Source organism: Periplaneta americana, chromosome 12 (assembly GCF_040183065.1).
Source record: "Periplaneta americana isolate PAMFEO1 chromosome 12, P.americana_PAMFEO1_priV1, whole genome shotgun sequence".
Taxonomy (NCBI): Eukaryota; Metazoa; Arthropoda; class Insecta; order Blattodea; family Blattidae; genus Periplaneta; species Periplaneta americana.
In genome coordinates, this window is record NC_091128.1 from 1,011,155 (window position 1) to 1,036,631 (window position 25,477).

A 25,477-nucleotide genomic window follows, 5' to 3' on the forward strand; every position below is an offset into this window, starting at 1 on the left:
ATATTCGTCCGCGCCGCGTGTGTTAAAGTGCCTAACATTTGGATTAATGGATTATTGGATTACCTCAGCCCATCGAACTCAAGACTACAGCCCCATCGGACTGGATAAAGGCCAGTGATAAAGTTTTTGTTCCAATTTAGCATTTTTAATACAGTTTTTGTGTGTAGCCTACATGTTATCTTTCTCTACAGGAACAGGTACATTAGTGTTGAGTGTATTTCTGTTTATAGTGTTGTGTTTTTTTTTTCACAGGAACAGGTTAAGTACATTAGTGTTGTGTTCATGTGTTTTTAATGTTGCAAAATATGTTTGTGTCTTTTTCCGCAGGATAACTCTGTTTTCTCAATGCGTGATGGAGAGAGCATAGAGTTTCTAAATTCCTTTTGGTTGGCTCTCTCAGGGACCGTTAGGGTTAGTAAATAGAGGCAGTATGCACGTCAATTAGGAAGAGGATAGCTATAATATCACGCCAACTAAATTATACATGTTAGTAACTTGCTTAGAGACTGGTAGGCTTTATAGAGATTTGACATATCTGAAGAAATGCTGACTATGCGTGTTAGACAACGATTTTAGCTTGAGAAGAACATAAGAAAATGAGAAAGTTCAAGGTATGTATCACATACAGTTGAATATGTACTCCTTTATTTATTTTCTTGTTTCGCAGTGTTATAACTCTTTTGTTTTTTTTTTCTTGTCTTTTCAGGTCCCGCTCTGCAGGGTGTAAACAATAAACTAGCTGCCTAACTAATGTAGACGATACATCTTAATCCAATGAAATATAGAGTTTCACACTGTCTTGCACCTCAATTTTAGTAGAATAGAGAAGTGTCTGGTGTGTAGGGTGGATATTACTGGAACAGGCCTACACCTTAATCTTGAGCTCTTGGAACAGCAACAAACTATAACAGTCTGTAGAAAACATTCTTGATCAAAACTACATATCGGTACTTCTCTCCATAAAGTTCATAACCAGGCTTCGAGACTTGGGACCCGATACAATAAGTTTACTATGCATGTACTATAGGTTGTTGACTCGCTGCAGGTAGTGAAAGGTAGAGATGTGTTGAGGTAACAACGTTGCTATTTAGAGTAGAGTACGGTAGTATGGGGAAACACACACATATGTACATTCTGAAAGTAAATATACATTACACAATGATAATATAAAAAGAATGTGAAAAGCATTTATTCTCCTGTCTTTTATAAGCATTTGTGTTTAATTACAAACAGTGTTAATGGTGGAAATAAGCATGTAGCAATTTTAATTTCTTCATTTATCCTATTGGTCGTCTTTAAGAAGTGCAGTTACAGTACCGAATTGCAATGTACTACAGGATACATTTTCAGTGTCTCAAACGTAAATCTTTTTCGGTTATCTGCCAAACACAGTTTGTACTGTGAAGAGCTGCGATCTACGTCGCATGACGTGATAGGAGCAAAACGAAGAAACCTAACATCATTGTAGTCTCTAAGAGACTCTATGTCCACCAATTTGTTGTTTATGTTACACAATGTTCCACATCCGTTATTTTTACATAAAATTGATTTCCACTTGTGTTTTACACGTTCAGTAACCGGTGTACTTGGTGTCTCATTAATTCTCTGCATCATTTTCTAAATTAATTTGAGGGCTTCCGACATCTCTTGCTCTGGCACTAACCGTGTAATAGTTTCAGACCCAGTTTGTATGAAAACCAAATTATTCGTCAGAACCTTCAAATCCAGAGCGTTTCCCTTTGCGTATTTGTTGGCATTCACCCACTGTACGCTTTACCACTATACTCAGTACGCCGTTATGCGGATTTCCCACTGAACTGCTCTATTGGGTCCGAAGTCTCGAAGCCTGTTCATAACACAAAGCTGCTGAGCATAAAATCCACTAAAACCCGTCTATCATCTAACTCCAAGTGATTTACTCTCACCCAGTGATAACTGTTCAATATTGACCATCCTATGAATAGGAATCTTTTTTCACGTTGAATAAAAATCTTAAATTCCGATATAAAAATTTGCTTAATTACAGTGTTATTTCTCACAAAAAATATAGGTATTATTTCACATAAAAAATTGAACTTTTTGACTCTAGCCGTGCTAAATACATTTCAACAAAGACTGAAGATCTGTATCATCAAGGGGACACTCCACTAAAGGTGAAAAATTTTCCCTTATCATTTTTTCAACCAAATTTTGAGAACATGTTTACTGTATAAACGACTAACAAAATCCAAATTTTGAACTCCCAAATGATTTTGGATTTTGATTTTTTCTATTTTTTTAGAAATATTTTCAAACCCAAGTTTTTAATAGAAGATCTCAATTTTTAAGCTTACTTTTTTTTTTGGTTACATACACGAGACATAGAGAAATATTTGTAAGCCTATGCATTCATTTTATGAAATATCTAATTTATTCACTATCAAAAATTGCTTTGAGGTTTTGAAAACGTTATTTTTTGTATAATTCATGAAAAAATATAAACTAGCAGCATTTCTTACAAAATAAATGCATAGAAACATGCAGCTACCTCATAAATACTTGCAGTAGAAATTTCATCCACATTAAATAATATTTGGCATAAAACAGTTGGTGTTGAATCATGAAAAATAAACTTACGGAAAAATGGATTTGAAAGTAAAATGAATATTTATATTATGTAACATATACCTATTAACATTCTCCTACGCCACATTCATCTAGTAACTTCAGGGAGCGAACTTTAGAACAAAAAGTTACTAGATTTGTAATCAGAAATTTGTTTTTACAGTTCTTTAAATGCCACGCCTCCTACAGCCAAAATTTAAAAAAAAGTAGAACATAATTATAATCAGAATTGAACTAAATTCAATTGGGGTCTGAAAATATACATTCTAAAGAAGTTAAATATTTTGAAAATGTTTCATATTTTACAGTGGAGTCTCCCCTTACATTTTCACAATACACCCATCCGTACAAAGTGAAGCGTAAGTAATGCCATTAATTTCAGGGATTATTCTTTGAAATATTTCAAATAAAATAATTTTATACAATTTTACTCGTTTTCGCTTCCTTTTCGAGATAAAAATAGTTTTATGTGAAACATTTCATAGCGTGTTTTGGGAAAGTCATTGATTGATTCCAAATTTACTCAGTGAGTTTAAGGGAAGAGTGTATTATGATAATAAATGATTGAAAGAATTTTAGTTTTTTCCTTTAAATGTGCAGAACTTTGATCCAAACAAATGTAATATTAAAAAATTCCTTCGAAGAACGAATCAAATTTCTGCACATTTAAAGGACTGAACTGAAATTCTTTCAATTATTTATAATTATAATACATTGCTTTCTTAAATTGATTGCTGATACTTGGATTTAAATTAATATTTTTTTTTCTTTGAAAATACGCCATGAAATGTTTCATATAAAACAATTTTTATCCCGAGAAGTTAGTTAAAACTAGAAAAACTGTATTTAACTTTTCTGTTTGAAATATCTCAAATAATAACCTCCTGAAATGATGACACTACTTACGGTTCACTTTGTATACCTACAAAGACTGAGGTCTGTATCATCAAGGGAACGTTACACTTCTTTGTACAGTTTAACAATATTACATGTTGTGTAGAGAAATTTGTGTACCAGTTTACTATATTGTGTGTGACTAATATAAACAAACACCACAAAATATTGAGGCTATTTTTATTTCATATTTAAAGGTAAAGTCACTTGAAATCTGGTTTCAACATTAGATTCAAAATTCTGTTTTGAAGTAGGGTTTGAATATTAAATTCAAAATGTTGTACATAAATATCAATATTAGGACACTTTAAACTAAAATTTCTTAAAAAAAATTAATTTATCATGAAAAAACACAAATTTCGAATAAATTCGTGCTGAAAACAAAAATATCGCGCGTACACAAAATTTGGCGTTGTTTAGGGAGTATAAACTTAACGATATTTTAACACCTTGAAACATAAAACGTCTGCATTTATCAGCTGGAAAACAGTATTTCACGAATTCGTGGTCTACGAAAGTTAGGCACTTCCTTACCTATAAACTACTGGTTCACATCCCGTGACCTTGCTCAAACGAGTTTCTGAATCGTCCGCTATTATTCACTTTTATAAAATTTAAGGACTTTCAAAATTATTATTTAGAAGACAGTATTGTTGCACTTTTATGATTAGAGGACTGTGTTGTACCGTGTCATCTACATAGTTTGGCACCTTATTGTTTACATTCTGTGTCCTGTGCCTCACCGTGGCGAGCGGGTGAAACAAAGAATGATGCAGGCCCCAAAATGATGTCATTTCAAAAAGTCTTTGTCAGTTATTTCAATTGTTCATTATGCGAAATACACAGAAAGAAATGTTAATTATACGAAAACTTTTCTGCAAAGCAATTTTGCAATGTTACATTTGTTCGGATCAAATTGCTGCACATTTAAAGGAAAAAACTAAAATTCTTTCATTTATTATCATAATACACTGCTCTCTTAAACTGACTGAGTAAATTGGGAATTAAATCAATGGCTTTCTCAAAACACACTATGAAATGTTTCACATAAAACCATTTTTATCTCAAAAAGGAAGCGAAAACGAGCAAAATTGTATTAAAATTCTTGTTTGAAATATCTCAAAGATTAACCCCCCTGAAATTATTAACATTACTTCGATTCACTCTGTATAGACACTCGACCCAGGCTTTTCCTTTTCTTCACTATGTCGGCTTCCTGAAATTGATGCATGCAATGCAGAACGATGTACGAGGACAATGATTTTCACTCTGATTGTTCGTTGTAATATTGGCTGCACTGTTTAAATAGTTTAAACCTGTTTCCAATATATACAAAGAAATAAACATTTTTAATTTGATTTATTCACTGCATCCTTCTTTGGCTAAAACAGGATAAAATCGAACTACTAATACATCTGCTTGCCACTTTCAGCTATGTATATACCTACCTACCTACATTCCCAACTAACGAGTCTGCAAGCCAAAGATTATTCATGGCAATCAGTTTAGTGAATTCAACTTTTCTTTCCACAGGAGCTTATTTTCTTTCTTGTAACTTTTTTTTACAGAAACATTCTCCGTACAATATTTTGTCTGGCTCACCATCTACAAAGCATCGGCATCGAACCAAAGGCCTATACCCTGTAATGAACAGGAAGTTATGGACAAGAACTATCTACTGTGTTGTTCTCCATTAACAATTTTTTTAACAAAATACAATTTTAGCAACCGATACTGGGAAGCTAAAGTAGATTATATTAAGTATCTATAGCTGTCATTTTAATGATAATAATAATGATGATAATAATAATAATAATAATAATAATAATACTTTGTGTTGGTCAACAAGAGGTACCAGTACGAGGAGCAATGAGAAAAAACATGTAATTCTTATTTCATTTGTTTCCTTTCTAGCAACAATAATACTGAATAAGACATCAAATCTGAACTTCATGTTTATTAGGATAAAAAAGCGCATGTTGTTTCCACTTTGCAGAAATAATAGTAGAATCATAGAAATCCATAGTAACAATAATAATAGTACCTACAAATATAATTGACTTCATTAGAATATTGTATCCTAAAACTGCTCATTAACTTATTTATATTATAATATTTTTATTTCACATTGTATCACATATTTGACTAAAGTAGACCCATATCCATACTGTAGCCTTTTCTTAGAGAGAAGACGCTTCCTGTACGGCGAAAGTTATCAACAACTTGTAACAAAACCGTGTTACTCGGCGAAGTTTTGTGAAACGAAACTCATCTGAAACTTGTTTCAAACTAGAGCCAAAATTTGTGCTTCCTAGTCCGTATGAACGGAAATAATATTCTACGATAAAAACTTTTTCCTCAGTTGTGTGAACCATTTTAACAAATCTTCACTATGTTATGTAAGAGTCCACTGCAAGAATGATGGATGTCATTTGGAATACATTTTGCAGGAGAAGCAATTGAAAGTTTGAAATGCTTAGCGCTCAAAGCTTAACTGTGATTTTCCGATCATTACTGGACAATGACTATCAGTGCTAATGCCATATAACTCTCTATGTACATTCTATATGTCTTAAGCTAAGCATTGACAGTCTTGGTTCATTTTCGACAAGAAAGTGACATCCATCATTCTTGCAGTGAACTCATGTATCAATAACAATACAACAATGAGATCAGATAAACGTCTCTATGGATACGATACGTACATGTGCAGTATCAGTGTGACAATTGTTTTGTCGCATACTTACTTACTTACTTACAAATGGCTTTTAAGGAACCCGAAGGTTCATTGCCGCCCTCACATAAGCCCGCCAGCGGTCCCTATCCTGTGCAAGATTAATCCAGTCTCTATCATCATATCCCACCTCCCTCAAATCCATTTTAATATTATCCTCCCATCTACGTCTCGGTCTCCCTAAAGGTCTTTTTCCCTCCGGTCTCCCAACTAACACTCTATATGCATTTCTGGATTCGCCCATACGTGCTACATGCCCTGCCCATCTCAAACGTCTGGATTTAATGTTCCTAATTATGTCAGATAAAGAATACAATGCGTGCAGTTCTGTGTTGTGTAACTTTCTCCATTCTCCTGCAACTTCATCCCTCTTAGCCCCAAATATTTTCCTAAGAACCTTATTCTCAAACACCCTTAACCTATGTTCCTCTCTCAGAGTGAGAGTCCAAGTTTCACAGCCATATAGAACAACCGGTAATATAACTGTTTTATAAATTCTAACTTTCAGATTTTTGGACAGCAGACTGGATGATAAGAGCTTCTCAACCGAATAATAACAGGCATTTCCCATATTTATTCTGCGTTTAATTTCCTCCCGAGTGTCATTTATATTTGTTACTCTTGCTCCAAGATATTTGAATTTTTCCACCTCTTCGAAGGATAAATCTCCAATTTTTATATTTCCATTTCGTACAATATTCTGGTCACGAGACATAATCATATACTTTGTCTTTTCGGGATTTACTTCCAAACCGATCGCTTTACTTGCTTCAACTAGAATTCCCGTGTTTTCCCTAATGGTTTGTGTATTTTCTCCTAACATATTCACGTCATCCGCATAGACAAGAAGCTGATGTAACCCGTTCAATTCCAAACCCTGCCTGTTATCCTGAACTTTCCTAATGGCATATTCTAGAGCGAAGTTAAAAAGTAAAGGTGATGGTGCATCTCCCTGCTTTAGCCCGCAGTGAATTGGAAAAGCATCAGATAGAAACTGACCTATACGGACTCTGCTGTATGTTTCACTGAGACACATTTTAATTAATCGAACTAGTTTCTTGGGAATACCAAATTCAATAAGAAAATCATATAATACTTCCCTCTTAACCGAATCATATGCCTTTTTGAAATCTATGAATAACTGATGTACTGTACCCTTATACTCCCATTTTTTCTCCATTATCTGTCGAATACAAAAAATCTGATCAATAGTCGATCTATTACGCCGAAAACGTTTTGTCGCATACCGTATTTGTTAATTATTAAAAAGTAATAAATTCAAGTCACATTGAAAGCTTTGATTTCTTCAATTTCTTGAATGAGAATATGAAATTTCTTATAGAAACTCATTCGTTACAAAAAATATGCCCAATAAAAATGCTGTTAGTAGGCTAATGTAATTTTGTAATTGTTCATGTAACTTGTTTGTATTATACAGGGTTTCCGAGAATGAATGGTGGGGTTTTATGAGTTCACTTTGAAGCATGCACAGCTCGGATGTTAGGCAAGATGCCTTTCTTAAACTCAGTGTATGTAAGAAAGACCTATTGGAGATAAACACGTTTCCACACATTTGGGGCTCGAAAAATCCACATGTGATACACGAGATTCTCCTAAGGTCAACGTTTGGTGCGGTCTAATACACAACAAGATTTTTGGTCCATTCTTTTTTGTTGAAACAAATATAAACTCCATTGCATATATGGACGTGCTACAGAATTTCCTATTTCCTCAAATCGAGCAAATGGAAATGGAGTTGCAAATCATCTTCAGCAAGATGGAGTATCATCCCATTTCGCAAACCATGTCCGAGAAGAGTTAAATTATCGATTTCCAGACCGATGGATTGGCAGAAATGGACCCATTCCATGGCCCGCTAGAAATCCTGATCTTACTCCATTGAACTTCTACGTTTGGGGCTATGTCAAGAATGAGGTCTACAGTGAAAGAATTGAGAATCCTGGTCACCTGAAAGGAAGAATCAGACAAGTAATCACAAGCATTACGCCAGATGTTCTTTTCAGAGTGTGGGCTGAAAATTGGATTTCGCTTAGACGTCTGTCGTAATCATATTGAAACTTACTAACGTTATTTGGACACTGTTTGAGTTACTACAAGCACCTTCAATCCATTACACACAATACATGCTTCACAGTGAATTCGTAAAACCCCAGCATTCATTCTCGGAAACCCTGTATATAGGCTACGTGTGAAGTACAGTTACACATTTCCCATTGTTGAACTGACTGACAGGCAGCGAACTACTGTCTTCGCCTGAACTAGAATTTTGTGTTATGAGAGTATAATTTCTTAATCATTAATTCCAGGTTGCTTGTAAGTAAGTAAAAGTAATTAAGTAAAATGCAAGACTCACCCAAAACAACACAGAGAGCGGTAAGGACACAAACCCTGACAAACAAGCAGTTCATTTCGTCTACCTACTTTAATGGCCTGGGCGTACACCTCGGCCGCTTATCTTGCTAGAGATTGCGTGCTTCAGAGATAACTGCATTTATTTATTGCGATGACATGCAGCCTCGGACTTCGCGTCAGTAGTGACATCTATGTGATTTGAAATATGAACTCATTAATCTTATTGGACAGTTCCATAACGTTCAAGTGTTTCCTTCCTTTGTGGATATCGCATTTCCATTGTTTGCTGTCAGGAGATGGGAGCGAAAATGTTACTTTTCGTTTGCTGATATATTGCGAAAGCTTCACGGCTGATATGACGTTTTAATTTATAATACTCAATGGACTATCAGGCTTCGGCTCAAACTTATACTGTTATTGCCAATAACAATGCAATGCCGACCTCTTTTCTTTATTTATTTTCGCAAACTGTACATTCATAAGCGATATATAGGGCTTCGGTGTTTCACATCGGGGAGCCGGGTTCAAGCCTCAGCGAGTGTTAGTCAAATTTGCGATGGGGACAGACGGTGTTCGAACAAGGTTTTCATGGATCTCCTCTTTCCCCTGCCGACATCCCGCTATTGTGGTGCAACACAGACCCGTTTCTCATGCTACACTAAGATGGCTGAGCTATCTACAAGTTCCGTGATTTGCTGCCAGAGAGGGTGCTTTAAGATTACTTACTTACAAATGGCTTTTAAGGAACCCGAAGGTTCATTGCCGCCCTCACATAAGCCCGCCATCGGTCACTATCTTGTGCAAGATTAATCCAGTCTCTATCATCATACCCCACCTCCCTCAAATCCATTTTAATATTATCCTCCCATCTACCTTATTGTAGGGATTCGTAACAAGCTGTTTTTTACGGTGATGGGTTTAAGATTACGTCAATTAATAGCTCTGTGTAGGTACATGGGTCTGGAAGGGTGCCATGATTTTGTGATTCAAATGTCAATGATCAGTCAATTGATTTGCTAATTATTGTATGAAATAGTTTGCCAAAGTATACTGTGTTCTTAGAAAATGTAATTTTGTATCATAACAGCCAGACCTGAAAAGAAACCCCAACGTCATTGGACATGGCTTTGTATTTGCACAGTAATGAAGGATCAGCTGACACAAATAAATGCAGAAATGAAATCATTTAGGATCAACATCACTAGCACATTTATGAATAAAAAGATTTCATTACATTAATGCAGTGTTCGAATTTAAGAGGCAAACCAGGAAAGTTCTCCCCTTCTGTATTTATCCCAACTTTTGCATTTCTGTTCATTTACAATCAGGAAAAGAAATTTGCCCTCTCTAAATACTATATATTTTGTTATTATTATTATTATTGTTATTATTATTATTATTATTATTATTATTATTATTATTATTATTATTATACCACACCAGCTGGCCAGCTATATTTTTCCTGAAATTGCATTTCCGAAAACTTACTTTTTTTTTTCTGTGCGGCGGTCAAAATGTTTCCTCCTCTACAATGAATTTGCTATAGTGAGCTTATTCTGAACGTCGTCGTTTGTATTTACTCGGCCGCGATGGAACTTAGAACTGTGTAATACTGCTACAGCCGGACCAATGTTGTGTACAGTCGTGTTCCCTTCACGTGTGGGCAGATAGCTAGCCTGTGGATCAGAAGCCTAATAATAAAATTCACGAGCGAGATCGTTGTATTATCTCAATGTCATCAAGTTTGCAGATTTAGAGAAAGAATAAGACTTGAAAATCCCCGTTGAGAAAGCAACAAAACGAGCTGCGCCGTTGATTGGTTGCAGGAGATCAACAACTATCTGCAGAATAAGAAAGGAGGCCCATCGCGAAGAAAATGATAATCTATCTCCTTGACAGGCAGGCTCATTTTCTGCTAACAAGACAGAAATCGAACTTAATTACTTACAAATGGCTTTTAAGGAACCCGGAGATTCATTGCCGCCCTCACATAAGCCTGCCATCGGTCCCTATCCTGAGCAAGATTAATCTAGTCTCTACCATCATATCCCACCTCCCTCAAATCCATTTTAATATTATCCTCCTATCTACCTCTCTGCCTCCTCAAAGGTTATATTCCCTCCGGGCTCCCAACTAACACTCTATCGACTACATGGACAAAAGTATCGTACGAAGAATATTCCAAGAATATTACGAACTTCATTAAGAATTTCCAACTTTGCGTAAAATACACTCTTTTTGCATTATAACACTTGCTTTTGGAAGCATAGAAACATTAAAAAAATTATGAACTCTACAGGATCTACATTTAAAAAAGATGAAATTAATGGAAGTTTCCTAATGAGCTTAGCAGCCCACAGGGCGTTATATCTCCGAACACGGGGGGGGGGGGGGGGGGGAAGAAAAAAAAAGATCTATTGTGTAGGTGTACGTGGTTGAAACATAGATCGACACCCTCTATGCAGTATCTAAATGTTGACAAAGTGATATAATTAAAAGGGCATTTATACAAACAATAGTCCTGGGACAGAGCCTGCTTTCGGTTCATGCAGGAGGGAAAATGGGATTCTTTCCGGGTAGTTGTGATATTTAACTCAGCGAGTTGGCTCAGATGGTAGTGTTTGAGCCTCGCAACCATGAGGTCCCGGGTTCAAACCCCATCGCCGACCAATCTGGTTTTCATAATACGATTTTGTAATTGATTTGTGAATTATTTACTAACTATTAAGTCAGAAGGTACGATAGAAATGGTTATCAATGATCAGAATTATACTTTGGGCATTCCGCCGTCAAGTATTTTCCTTCTTTAACGCCGTCATTGTGTGGCTAGGCTAGAAATTTGCTTTCGGAAATGTTACCAGAAACCTGGAATCCGCAAGAGGAAGAAGAACTTGACAGCATTGCAGTACAGCACACTTACAATGAAATGTTATTCATGGACACATCTCTTGAGCAGTTCTGGATTTTTGTCAAAGAATATCCTTCAGTTTCGGAAGTAGTGGTAAGTGGACGTGTCCAGCGTGTTCGCTTCTCATCCACTTGCTGATAGCGTAGGCGGCGGACATATCAAATCGATAACAGGAATGTGATAGCATTGTTAGCTATTTATCTGGCGGATTTCCAGCGTAATGCTGAGTATTCCTCCCACGAGTACTTGTGAAAGTTTAGGCTTAGGAGATAACTTACGACTTCCGGCTTAATGAAACGGCAATATCTGTAAGATAGCTCACTCCCCTCCCCTGTCATGTTCTATAAAGGAACCGCTCTCCATCCCCGTCATACTAGGGCATTGGAAAAGTAATGGCAACATGGTTATTGTTTCACACTAAATTTATTTAGGTTACTTTTGACTTTATATAATTCAAATAGGCCTAGTCTCCTGCCATGTCAACAATTATACATACATACATACATACATACATACATACCTCAATGTTTTTCTTATTTGGAATTTAGTATAGACGACTGTTTCGTGTGTCGCCGTGGCGTTAGTGGTCTTGTGGTTTAAGTAAAGGAATAATAATTAATAATCTTCTTTGCGGATATATCAGCAGTTCTTCGGGACAATTTCACCTTCTTGAATTGGCTACCCTGCTGCTCCGTTGGCACCCTGGGGTAATCTTCTAGCTTGTTGGGGTAATATTTCAAACGTTGATTTCCAATGTTGTTTCACTCAACGTCTTTGCTTCAGCGATGGCCCTGATAGATCACATATCAGGAGTGTTAGCCCTGATCACGGGTTAAAACGAATGAAATTTTCGTTTCATGGGGAAATTTAGTTATCGATATTAAAGAAGAGGGTGAAGGGAAATATTTATAATTTTGTGTGTTAGTCGGGGAAGATTATGAATTTAAGCAGAAATGTCGAGAAATATATAACATTCCTGATTAATAGTGATCCGGACCAATATATAGGAAAGGGAAAATTTGTACTCTGAAAGAGAATTTAGAGTCAAAGAAAAGAGAAATTTTACCAAAAGGAGTTACCAGTACTGATCTACTTCAACTTGTTATGTTCCGATTTGTGGATGTGTTTATGACGTCGTGGACATATGTTTGTGTTTGGGAAGTGCATTTACTTTTATTATAATATTTATTGTACACTTAATAAACCTCTGTAGACTGTGTAGTTGTTACCGAAAGATAAATATATATAAGATGCATTCAGTATTAACAAGAGGAAATGCTATTTTAGCATATACATTGAGTGTCCTAGCGGCACTTACGTTCTGCTGTTTTATATCAACTGTTTTTATTGACTACAGGACTAAAGCTACAATGAATACCGTTAAAGTTGTTGTGTAAGTTGGATGTTCTGTAAATATTTCTGTTACTTACCGCAGTGTGTGAATATTGTAGCATAAGTTCAGAATGCGGATAAATTTCAGAACACGGATTCCTTCCTTTCCCTTTTACTTCAAAATTCCAATCTTGTGCACTCAGAAGTTATTTCATGTTTTGTTGTAACTTTGTCATATTAGTGATTAGCATATACACACTATCAAAAATCAGTTATCCTTATTCATGTTATAAAAATCTTGTTGACTATTGTAATGTACACTGTTGCAATTTCAGTATCAGTTTTTTCCAAAGAATCTCAACAAAAGAACACGCGGTGGATCCATAATAGAAGGGTCGCTTTTTCGTGAAGAATTCATTCATTCGTTAGCTTTTTGCCCAAGGGCAAGTTCTTCGCTGGAAACCCAGCATCCTCTAATCTTCCCTTTTCGTCCCCATATGCAATCCATATAACATCATCGGATATCTTATACTGCCCCAAATTTAGTGGTTATTAATTTAAGCTTCTCTTATTATAGGTGAGCAAATGTCTACAGGAGCATTTGGGTCATTCTAAAATGAAGGGCAGTTTTGGGGAACTTAATTTTTACGTGAAAACATTAAGGGTTATAGATAAAAATATATCACCACTAAATAGAAAAACCATTTGTTTTTAAATGGCTTTGTGTTATTGGGGCTTTAAATAGGACACACCCACCCATCCCTGAGCCCTGTTACTGGATGACTGTAGACTTTTCTGTGAATATGTCACCTCATTAAAATTTCCTTTGAACTTAAAAAATTATCAACTTTTGATTTCAATACATTTAATGATTGTTGGAAAAATTTTACAGAACCATATTCCAAAATATCTATTGTCAGGGAAAATTTCTCGGTATAGTCATGGAAATTCAGGGAAATCAATAGCAATATGAAAAATAGTGTGAACCATGTATAAGATTTCACTTTGCAAATTACATCTGTAGAAGTATACAGAGGGCTAATTAAAAGAACAAGAAGTGCTCATGGGTGAAGACATGTGACTTTCACATCATTTTCGTCTCCATGTTCCCCTAAAACATAGCTCAACCACCATCTGCCATTGTATGGTGAAATTACATATTGGTAACCATTCAGTTCACCAAAGTCTAACTTCTGTCCATGAGGAATAGCTGGATTGGTAGTTGACAATGAGGCAATAACTTAGCATAAACTTTTGTTTCACATTTTGAGAGAATGAAAGCATGGAGCTTTTGATTTTCTGAAATTTCTATAATGTTACTGAATTGTAGTGCCAGATCCCATTTATTTTCTGTGTCTAACCTTCTTGCATAAATTATTATGTAAAGTCCATGGCACAACTCTATGGCTGTACACTTATTTCAGAAAAAGCTTATTTAGTTTTTAACGTCAAAATGTAATGATGAAGTGAAGAAGATTTTTTATTTTTCAGATGATCAGCTGTCCAGTATAAAAATAAATAGACTTTACTTTTTAAACCTTTGCTATCACAAATATTATTTTAGACTTGAAGTAGAATGATATTTTTAAATACAGCTCACAGTAAAGCCATTATGATGGAGTTGGGGGGGGGGTATAGGGCAATACCAAAATCAGATCAAGATGTCTTTACAGCTCCATGAATGGGCAAAACTTGGACTTTTCGAGACCATGGATTTTACAAGAATAATATATAGGAAATGAATGACAGAACAGAATTTTTGTCAGAACATAGTAAGTTAGGGCGGCCGGGTAGCTCAGTTGGTAGAGCAGCTGGCTACGGACTGAAAGGTCCGGGGTTCGATCCCAGGTGGTGACAGGATTTTTTCTCGTTGCCAAACTTTCAGAACGGCCCCGAGGTTCACTCAGCCTTCTATAAAATTGAGTACCGGGTCTTTCCCGGGGGTAAAAGGCGGTCAGAGCGTGGTGCCGACCACACCACCTCATTCTAGTGCCGAGGTCATGGAAAGCATGGGGCTCTACCTCCATGCCCCCCAAGTGCCTTCATGGCATGTTACGGGGATACCTTTACCTTTTTTACATAGTAAGTTATTAGCATTAGTAAGCAGCAGTGATTTATTATATTCTGGTAGCTGGCAAGATACTTGGCGTTGTTATAATAAATTACATTTGTTTAATACAGATATAAGCTATAAACAGTACTTCTGTTGTGGCTGAGGTGTCACTATAATAACAAAGCTCAACTGTACTTTTAGGCCTATAAGAAATATATTGAGAACCTCACTATACATACGGTACATAAGTGTTCTGCCTTCCTCTTGGTCTCCACATATGATCCATATATCTTAATGTCGTCTATCATCTGATATCTTCTTCTACCCCGAACTCTTCTCCCGTTCATCATTCCTTCCAGAACCTCACTATATACCATTAATATCCTTCACTTGTATTTCTCTCTAAAAAAAGAAAGAATTCCATAAATAGTAAATGTTAAATACGATCACAATATATGAACTTTTTTATGTGAATTTGTGCCAAATTAATTACATCTAGCTAGTTAAACCATTCACACCATTGGACTCACTCAGTGAAGGATTGGTACTCCATCCTGAGGACATTTTAAATACTCGAAAACTCCAGAAGAATAACCGGATGGAAAGACCAACTTTCTTCTGGCAGTGGAACAGGCCAGGAGGCCTAATCCAAGACTGTTATTGATGATGATGATGATGATGATGATGATGATGATGATGATGATGATGATACTTAAACCGTACAATTATTGACAAAGTGAACTTAGATATTTTCTGTTACGAAATTATAGGCCTAATGAATGGTTGTGTGCTGTACACGAGACTAAAATTTTTCTAATGGTTTCATAATTAATTATTTAATTTTTTTTGTCTGTTATATATATATCTCAAGATAAACTATAAATGAATGTGTTATTTATGACGTAATAAGACTGAAAAGTTATGAAATGTATAAAACGTATGAGAAACTATGTTATTTTTCATGATACTGACTTTTTCTTTTTAACAGTGTGTCTATGAATATATTCATAGAGCAAGTGACTTGTATGTCATAACTTCACTGGTGAAATTTGGTACACATTGTCACTTTTCATTTTGCAGGAAGAATGTTCCAGACTACAGTGCTTCTCGAGAAAAGAATGATCTTGGATTCCTCACCTTCGATTTGCAGACTGATATCCTTTGACTTTATAATGTTATTGACCATAGCGCCTAAGAGTTTGTTGTTATGTATAATATCAGTGCCACAGGAATCGAGTTCAGTGTCGTCTTCAACGTTGGTGTCAGACGCTGGACGACCACCAGTCTTCAGTAAGCTTCTCTTTTCTGCCGCGAATCCTGCCTTCCTAAGAAATTTTATATTTTCCCATAGTTTCTTCAACTGCTCGACATTCCTTGAAATATTTTCGGAGTTGTAATTGAATTCTGACGCAGTAGTTTCCCAAGCAGCTTTCTTTCTTCAAAAAGAGACACAATTAGATTGCCTGTTTTCTGTGATGTCTTTATGCCTTAAAATAAGCTCTCAAAGTAGAAGTCGTTCCTCTTCGGAAAAATTCTTTCCTTTCAGCATAACCTACTGTACTTATTTTCAGCTAAGTTTATTCTTATTGTTTGTTGTTATATATATTCTTCCTTGTATTGCTCATGTGAACTCTGCATCCCCCTTTGTTTATGTTTCTTGTGATGAATGTGCATGACATACAGTACTTAATTTTTTTTACATTTGAAAGTGGTAGTTTTAATAGGTGATACAGGACAGGACAGTGTGTCTAGTGTAAGAGAGAGTCAGACTTGTTCAGTATTTTCTGTGTTATACTTTCCTTCTCCTTTATCAATTTTGAGGTCTTTCGTGTGGTACTCTTGGTTTTCTGGCATTCTTTCACTTGGTAGTTGTGGTGGTATCTGTGCCAGAGGCAGTAGTGGCTGCGATAACAGTCTATTTTGGAGGCTCTTGGATGGACTGCTTTCCAGTATAATTCTACTATTGATCTAAATGAGGGGTTGGAAAGCAGTGGTGGATCATTAATGTTTAGGTGAGGGGTTTGGACTTTTTCCATTGCTGGTGTCACAATCAAAAAATTAAGACACAACGTTTCGAAGGGTGGTTCTCCCTTCGTCTTCAGGTCCTTTCTCTCCTTCCTTCCACCTGAAGATGAAGGGAGAACCACCCTTCGAAACGTTGTGTCTTAATTTTTTGATTGTGACAACCAGCAATGGAAAAAGTCCAAACCCCTCACCTAAACATAATTCTACTGTTGAGTTATTTCACTATTTCTCCATTAATCACCACCACCATTCTTGGTGTTCTGTAGATTTACCTCCATGTTGTGTTAAGTCACTGAAGTGATCTACAGCTTCAGTTCATAGGAGGGAATACTTGGATAATTGATAATGTCAGGTAGGCTTACTCACAATTGAAAGGAAAAGAGGAAGAAATTTCTAGTTTTTAACATGGATGTACTATCTGAAAAATATTGATCTTTTCATTTTCCTTAACTCGTGTTACATCTGACCCATCTATTCAACTGGAATGTTAAACAGCTGTTCCTCTATCTAACAGCAGAATACTCCACTCCAACCAATAAATTAAACCAGGTAATATTTACTGCACTAGAATGTGAAAACTTCTGTCCATACATGCACAAAACTTGACAGGTGACTTTTTGTGTTTCACATAGGTTGTGCTGTGGGATAAAATCATATTACGTGGAGAGAACGCCATACTAGACTTCAAGAACATGAACACTAAATATTACTTTTGGGATGATGGTAATGGATTGAAGTAAGTTAACTTTAATTTCATTTTAAGTTGTGATTATTTCAGTTAATTGTTCAAACTCACTTGAAGGGTACACAGGAAAAACTAACAAGGTCACAATGCTTTTAAGGGTGATGTCATTTTCTGATTCACTGTATTACTACAAGCTTTAGTGTTACTTTTACCAAAATTAGTAAAGGAGAATTAAAACCACAGATACACTCACCATTTCTTTCATTTGAAGTAGAAACACCAATACATTTTGCAGTAATATACTCAAATAGATAATTACCTCACCCTTAATGGAATTGTGACATCGTTCGTTTTTCTCGTGTACCCTTCACTTATTAATATCTGTTATATAAATAAAGTGTATCATGGCTAGCTCATTTGACAGGTTTGCTATGGACTGTAAACATATTTCATTCTAAGGAGATACGAAAAACTCGTTTCTTGACTAACTTCTTGTTTTGGCCTCCTGATTTATCTTATTAGATTCCTGAAGTGGAAGTGACATCTCACTGAATTCAAAAAGTTTAGAAGCTGTATCAAAACGTTCAAGACCAGTTCTGTAAAATCTGAACAGAGCATACACGCGCTGTGGTGACGAGCAATGACCTTTTTCAGTCAACTTGCAAAGTGGCGTCGTTCTGTGTAAACCAGGGGCTGTATGTGGTTGTATGCATTTATTTCTCAAGCTTTATTCCCCATTAGCAGCTAATATTCTCATATCAGCTAAACATCAAATAGCGCTTCTCCTGGCAACTCCGAGAATGTTTCCTTGTTGATATCAGCATTCATGCAGTAACTTTGCATGTCTAATATTTCAGACACAAACATTTTGTGTAACTAATGCATAAATACAATTAAAATTTTACTGGAGTTCTCTCCCTCTCCACCCCCATCCCCCTCTTCCTCTTGTGTTATACATCCACACATACCTTTTAAGAACCATAGGTTGTCATTTAAATATGTTCCTGATGACGTCATAATTTGCATAACAATTAGTCACAAAATGTTTTGTTCCTTTAACAATATTCCTTTCTGAATGCAGGGTTTGACTTATCCGAGCTTTTTGTTGGAATTAAGCGTTACTTCTGTAAGCCCTACAAAACTTTCTCGCATCTTGCAACTGTACACTAGACCGTTGCAACCCTGATTTGATTTGTTCCTATCTGGGGTTCGAACCTGGTGCCTTGGAAGGTGAAATGCTTTTGAATTACCGAGTTTTGTATTATATTCTTATTATGTTATTGAAACTGAAGTTTTGAATTTCTTTCAGGGGCAATCCCAATGTTACTCTGACCTTGTCGTGGAACATTATTCCAAATGCAGGACTCCTTCCCAGCATATTTGCTTTGGGGCAACATGTGTTCCGCTTCCCTACAGAGTACACTACAGCCAGAGTGTAAGGGTGAACTGCAGACTGGGTTATGGATGCGTAAAGTTGGTGTGAACTCTGATTTGGGAAGGTATCCTACATTGAACATGGAAGATAACTTAATTTCTGTGCACGTCTTTTAGGAACACAGCACTGTGACTGGCATGATGTCTGTATGTTGTCATTCCACTGCCATGTGGTAAGAAGATTGCTATGTGTGTAGAGATGACAGTGTAAAGAAAACTGCAAGAGAAAAGAATAATATTTTGTGAATTTGTCTGTTTAGATAGAAATTAAATTTTACCTCTGTCTTATTTTTTCAACATTTATAAGTCTAGACATACAAGATTGTTCATCCCATCCTGATATCTGATGACATCATGTCTTCTTTTTAATTCAGTTAGATCTTGTTACTGTTATATAGTATTTTACATAATTTGTATATTATGTCATATGGGGCATATAATACGAGTAGTTTTATATTGCTTCCGAGAAATGCTCAATGAAGAATAGACTTAAAAGTTATGGAATCCCTCACAGCATTCAGTTTTCAGCCCAAGGGCAAACCCAGCATTCTCTGTCTTCTCTTTTTTTCTGCCTTCCTCCTAATCTCTGCATACGATGCATATACCTCACAGTACAAGCTCTGTAATAAATTGAAGCCATCTGACTCATAAAAGCACATTATACTGCATTTCAAACCCATCTGCCTTTGTTCAAATTTCTGTCTCTTGTCATAGTTTTACCCGGATTGGTATCACCACTTAAATTGAAACTTCTGAAATTACAAAGTACGACGTGACTTGTAAATTTGATATGATAAACATTCAGACATCATGTTTAGGATTTTACTGAAGTACCGTAACATGGGGTAACTTTGCACCATCTATGAAAAACTTTTTATATAGGTCTAGGGTGTTTATGTGAACCAAATTTATCTGTTCATCACTTCCACCAATAGATGGTATATGTGTAGATATTTTTCCACTGTTCGTGGTCACAAAATTTGTTTATGGTATTTGTATACCTTAACAATAGAATTTGTGCATAATTTGATTGAAATATAGATAAAATTAATTGGCTTTCATCACAGATGTTGTGCACAATCTCAAGATAGGTTATCCGTGTATCTGTTCCTTATTCATGCATTTAGACTTTCTAGTTTCGTTTGTGCAGCTGTTTTGTCGGCAAATGGTGTTACAGAATAATTTTCTAATCAACATGAATTTGAGGCTAAATAGGGGTTACTTTGCACAATAACACAAACGAAATTTTTTTTTAAATTTTAATTGCATTATTTTGATTTGAAGACCTTTCATGAAGTTTAAAAACGCTTACTATAATTCACGTTTTTCTTTTTATTACATATTAAAGTCATACATGATTTCTCACTGCCACACTTGGTAACAATCTCCAAATATATCAACGGAAAATACTCAGAAGGATACAAATGCAAATGACCTGAAAGGTAGGATATTATGGAATATGAATGGGAGGATGTAATTGGGAGACTAAATCCACCCAAGAAAGTATCAAGAAAGGGCTTGCTTATATTCCATTCCAGAACTTGACACAAAATAATACATTTAATTTTTACAGTTATTCACGTGCTGTTGCCTCGACTTGTCTTTTGAAAGAACTGAAAATATTTCTGAAACATTTTAGAAGAATGTGACCACTTGTATTGAAATTTTGTGTAGATTTTTCAAAAAAGTTTTGTCCGTGTTACTATTTATAGCAGTTTTTGAATCTGTGTTTCCATTTTTTCTGTTCCTGATGCAGTATATTTCATTGTTTAACACGTGTATGGTGCAATGTAACACCAGTACTGGCACACTTTGCACCACCCCTGTTAAAACTCTGGCTGTGCAAAGTAACCCCCAACTATGGGTAACTTTGCACCAATTTTTGGCAGATTATAAATTTCAAAAGACATTTATTTTCGAAGATATGACTGGCTAAATACATTCCCGCATATCCCTAGAACATATAAAATAAATGCCCATCTCAAAATTAGACATTTAAAGACTACATACAGACTGAAAACAAATTTTTAACTGGAAAATTGTGTAAAGTTACCCCATTTTATGGTACATGGATTTCTGAACAAGTATAAAATACAGTATATGTAAATTTTGCATAGTTATTTAGCATAAAAATTATTCATAAAATTGAATTTCAATAGTATAACATTGTGTGATACAGTTGAGATTTGCTATCGTGAAATATGTTGCGAAGAATTTGTAATAATGGTGAAGTCAATTCGAGAAGTTAACAAGTACTGAGGTGTGTGAGAAAGAAAGAAAAGTAATTGTACTTTCTATTTATTATAATGCTTTCATTCGTTAAAAAGTTGAAGCACCTGATATTCCAGTTGAATTTTGTTTATATGTTGTGATTTTTATTATAGTTTTGAAGGGCTACTTGAACTAAACAAGAAAGTTGTATAAAAGGAAATATTGTTACTCTTGATTGTATTTTGTATCAAGTTTGGCATTAAAGTTCACGAATTGGCAAGAAGCTATAGTGTGATTGATTATACCTTCAAAGTAGTCCTCAGAGAGCTTCACAGGAATGCCAGTATTTTTTTTTTTTTTGCGTCTTTAACCCACCAGTGGTCACTATGAGCATTTTGCTCACACCTAATTTCAATTCCAATTAACAATGGAATGGAAATGTCCTTCATTTTAGCTGACTTTCTATGTATTGTCTACAATTTCCTTGGATGATCCCTTACATTGTGCCCCAGGGTGTAACTACTCTGTAGCACTTTTTCTATTTGTTTTTGATCTGTGATCATCTTAGCAAATATTTTAGAAATATTGTTGCGTGTTTGAAAGGGAATTCTTTATCTGAACGAAATCAGTTGCTTAGCAAGAAGGGAATTCGCTGATGTAGCTGTGAACTCTGATTAGGCCCAGCAGACATTGACGTACCTTCAGCAAGTGTATTCACTCACGCCAAATTAAAGTAAGTTTAACACATATAGTCGTATTTCATTCTAATTGGCTATCTATGATGGAACATCACTCGAACTGTTTTCCTGTGCGGAATTCCATTGTATACACTTCCGGTCTTACTAATAAAAACTCTATATACAGACGTTTAACTGTCTTATACTTATACAATGAGTAGCTCATTTATACGTCGTATGTAAATTCCTTACTAATAATCACTACATACGTCGCGTATAACAGTACAACTGTTAGCCAGCTACGTCATAGTTTCGTCATTATTTCGTTACGAAAGATAATAGAATATCTGAGGTTCTCTACTGCATCCGGTAGAGCACTCTAGTGTGGCGTGTAAAGTATCGATAGTACAACTGGCTCTAATCGATTACCATACTATAATTTGGTCAAAGAGTACAAGCTACAGTAGTGTTATTCTAATTATTCTGTGCTCTTTGGTTTGTTCTTCTTTGGTTACTAGGCAACCATCATCATAAAATGACAGTCGATACGAACAGCTGTTAGAGGGGCGGCCATTTTTTCTCTATATACAACACTTAAACAAGGGGTTTCGTGTTATACCTACTGCAAAGCAATTCCCATTGTATAGTTACAGCCTGTTTATACGTCCATAGCTTATTCACGGTTTATTAGTAACGTTTTCTGTCTCAACTCTGCATAAGTCTAGTATAAAAACTATACACGGTTTATTAGTAAGACTGTTCATGTATTGACTAAAATAACCCAGCTATATTAATTTACACTGTGTTAATTATGATGACGCCACAGTCTACTATATACAGTCGCGAAGCTCAATATGTAGTAAAAATGCAAACATGGGTAGTTGCCCACCACTAGGATCGCTACTATCGCCTCATCATCGCAGATCTCTCTCCTAGCAGACGACAAAATATGTTACACTTTCGTTGTAGTGTTCTTTTGGAAAAATTTACACCTTCCTTCCATTATTGAAATATTAAATGCATAAAGTTAATTTATTATTTTAATGAAGTATATTAAATTCCACCATAAACTCGAAGATACCTGCAAGAAATAGGTTAATATTATTTTTGTTTGTGCAAAACGAACTGAAATTTACTATAATCGCTTCACTCATTCAAGATTATAGCGATAATTAACTATGAAACCAATAAATATTAATTTGCACTTCCCTTTACAACAATAATAATGGAAATATGAATTAATGGAGTAACTTACGTGTACCGGTACTTGTAATGTAGGCTTACATAGTTAACAAAGTGGGATGAGGTTAAGCAATAATAATCACACCAGAATTGGAAATAAAACGTGATCAATAAATTTTATTGTAACAGACTTTTTCTACGTCTCTAGTAAAGTAATAAATAAAAATAACAACAAAATTAACAGCTATAATAAAAAACATATCGAATAACTCTTCTCAGGTTCTCAGCCAGGTGAGTTGGAGATTAGCTTCCAAGCTTTCGACGGCTAGCTCTGCCATCTTCTTCAGGGACGAAGTAATGTGGGACCACGTCTAGCCGGTATATATGCAAAAGTAGGGCTTCCCGCTGCGGGCCAATCAGGAGCTAGTTCCCAGTCCCAACCACCAGGCGCATTCTGGTTGGTGGACACGTCAGCCAATCAGGAGCTACTTGCTGGTCCCAACTGTCTGCCGTGTGCAGGTGGTCTAAGCGTATTGATGGCAGGTTTCCATGCTGCACTCAGCTGTAGACCCCCGTCTCTGTTGAAATTATTGCCATCTAGCTGGATTTCGATGGCTTCCTTGATAACTAAGTCCCAGTAACCTGATGTCTTGTCCAAGATGGTGGTGGCGCTGAAATCTATCTTGTGGCCAGTTTCTAGGCTGTGTTGGGCTACTGCAGACTTATCAGGATAATATAGTCTTATGCTGCGTTGGTGTTCCTTGCAGCGTTCCATAATAGTTCGTCCCGTCTGCCCGATGTAGCATTTCCCACACTCGCAAGGTATTCTGTAGACACCAGGTGTCCTGAGACCAAGGTCGTCCTTAACTGATCTCAGCAAGTTCTGGATCTTTGAGGGCGGCTTATGGATGGTTTTAATCCCGTGTTTTCTTAGCATTCTGCTAATTTTGCCCGAGATGGGGCTGTCGAAAGCTTGAAAGCTAATCTCCAACTCACCTGGCTGAGAACCCGAGAAGAGTTATTCTACATCAAACACCGGGAAAGCCTCAAGTCATAAAAACATATCCTTTGAAGAAAAAAGTAGGCCTAAGCAATAATAATCCCACCAGAATTGAAAATAAAACGTGATCAATAAATTTCATTAAAACAAACTTAATTTTTCTACGTCTCTAGTAAAATATTATTATTCCAATTGTTGTATTTTAGCCATTAACATTTTTCATTACAACCAATAACGAACATTTCACAAGCATCAATGTGAAATACGCAACGAGCTAGCACTCGTTTGAAATACGACACAGTCCAAAGTCGACTGTGGACAATCTATTGTTTCTAGTTGCTAACCGCTTGGAGCGCTTTATCACGAGATTTGCAAAAAATCACCTCAAGCTTCGCGACTGTATATAGTAGACTGTGATGACGCCTTAGGCTGGGTGCACACAGAATCAGATGCTATGCGGCGGTGATACGAGACATTTTGCTTTACAATGCCTCGCGACAGCTTAATACGGTCTGCTCGTGACAACTGATTCGCTGGCTGTGTGGGTTTGGAAAACTGGCCTAGGCTAGAAAATGGCGTCACTGAAAGAGGGACTGTCTATATGAGAAAGTCTATTGTATTTTATTATTATTTCCTAAGGATGCCTAATACACCTAAAAATGTATAGGATTGAAAGTCTTAAAATCAAATACTATTAATGTAGTGCACAAACGTCATTATCTATGTTTATGACTACTTCACGGCTCATAATAAAGAACAGAACATATATTTCCTGTACTAATTTATCCGCATCGAGCTCCATTATGAATAATGTGTACGAGTTAAATTAGCTAAGGAAGTAAGATGTTAAGATAATTGTAAAGTCAGTCTCTTTCATTATAAGGTATAATAATGGTGGAAATTGTGATGAGTTTGAGTATGGTCATTACCAGGAGTTGAATGCAGCAGGCAACGGTCTACAAGTCATTGGACATAATTAAAAAAAAATGCACATCTTTCCCAACTTCTGAGGTTTATAACAAAGAATAATGGAAATAAGATTTAAATCGAATAAAACATAGTAAGAAACCAGGAATTTTATAATATAGTGATCAATATAAAATTTAACGTGGTAAGAAAGTGGTACTAGAAAAGTAGCTCAGGATGTGGAATAAAGATGAATACAGTCTGAGAAAGGGGGAAAATTGCAAAATATTTTTCCATCTAAATATGCATTAATATGTACAAATACAAGTTTCAAGCACAGAATACGTTTTGCTTATAATACTACTGCAGGAAATAATGCTGTTTAGATTGTCACCATTTTTCGTACCAACACAACAATATACTGGTACCATCGAATAATTAATTAAAGTTCTCTAAAGA

General features: G+C 35.8%; 2 protein-coding genes across 3 annotated transcripts in view; one reads left to right on the forward strand and one right to left on the reverse strand.

The window, feature by feature from the left end:
- LOC138710106 (uncharacterized) overlaps nucleotides 1–8,780 on the reverse strand; it is a 35,895-nt gene extending 27,115 nt beyond the window's left edge. The window contains exon 1 of one of the 2 annotated variants that reach the window (XM_069840739.1): nucleotides 8,675–8,780. Coding sequence is in view for 1 of the 2 variants with exons in the window: in XM_069840738.1 (XP_069696839.1) it covers nucleotides 8,607–8,661 (55 nt within the window). In the remaining variant the exon portion in view is untranslated. Of the gene's footprint in view, nucleotides 1–8,606 lie in introns of both variants that reach the window. The other variant, XM_069840738.1, reaches the window with a different exon arrangement.
- A 3,830-nt stretch (nucleotides 8,781–12,610) lies between these two features.
- Spase22-23 (Signal peptidase complex subunit Spase22-23) lies at nucleotides 12,611–20,521 on the forward strand. Its single transcript, XM_069840740.1, has 5 exons — nucleotides 12,611–12,906; nucleotides 15,979–16,052; nucleotides 17,384–17,472; nucleotides 17,556–17,659; nucleotides 18,918–20,521. Exons 1-5 carry the CDS (start codon nucleotides 12,764–12,766, stop codon nucleotides 19,045–19,047), a joined length of 540 nt encoding a protein of 179 aa, XP_069696841.1. The 5' UTR covers nucleotides 12,611–12,763; the 3' UTR covers nucleotides 19,048–20,521.
- The last annotated feature ends 4,956 nt before the right edge of the window (nucleotides 20,522–25,477 follow it).

What these genes read in the sequence shown, in the direction of transcription:
- Spase22-23 (XM_069840740.1), top strand. Translation starts at nt 12,764, where the DNA reads ATGCATTCAGTATTAACAAGAGGAAATGCTATTTTAGCATATACATTG. An exon ending in CACCTTCGATTTGCAGACTG is followed by an intron (nt 16,053 to 17,383) that starts ATATCCTTTGAC and finishes AACTCGTGTTAC; the next exon opens with ATCTGACCCATCTATTCAAC. An exon ending in GATGATGGTAATGGATTGAA is followed by an intron (nt 17,660 to 18,917) that starts GTAAGTTAACTT and finishes AATTTCTTTCAG; the next exon opens with GGGCAATCCCAATGTTACTC.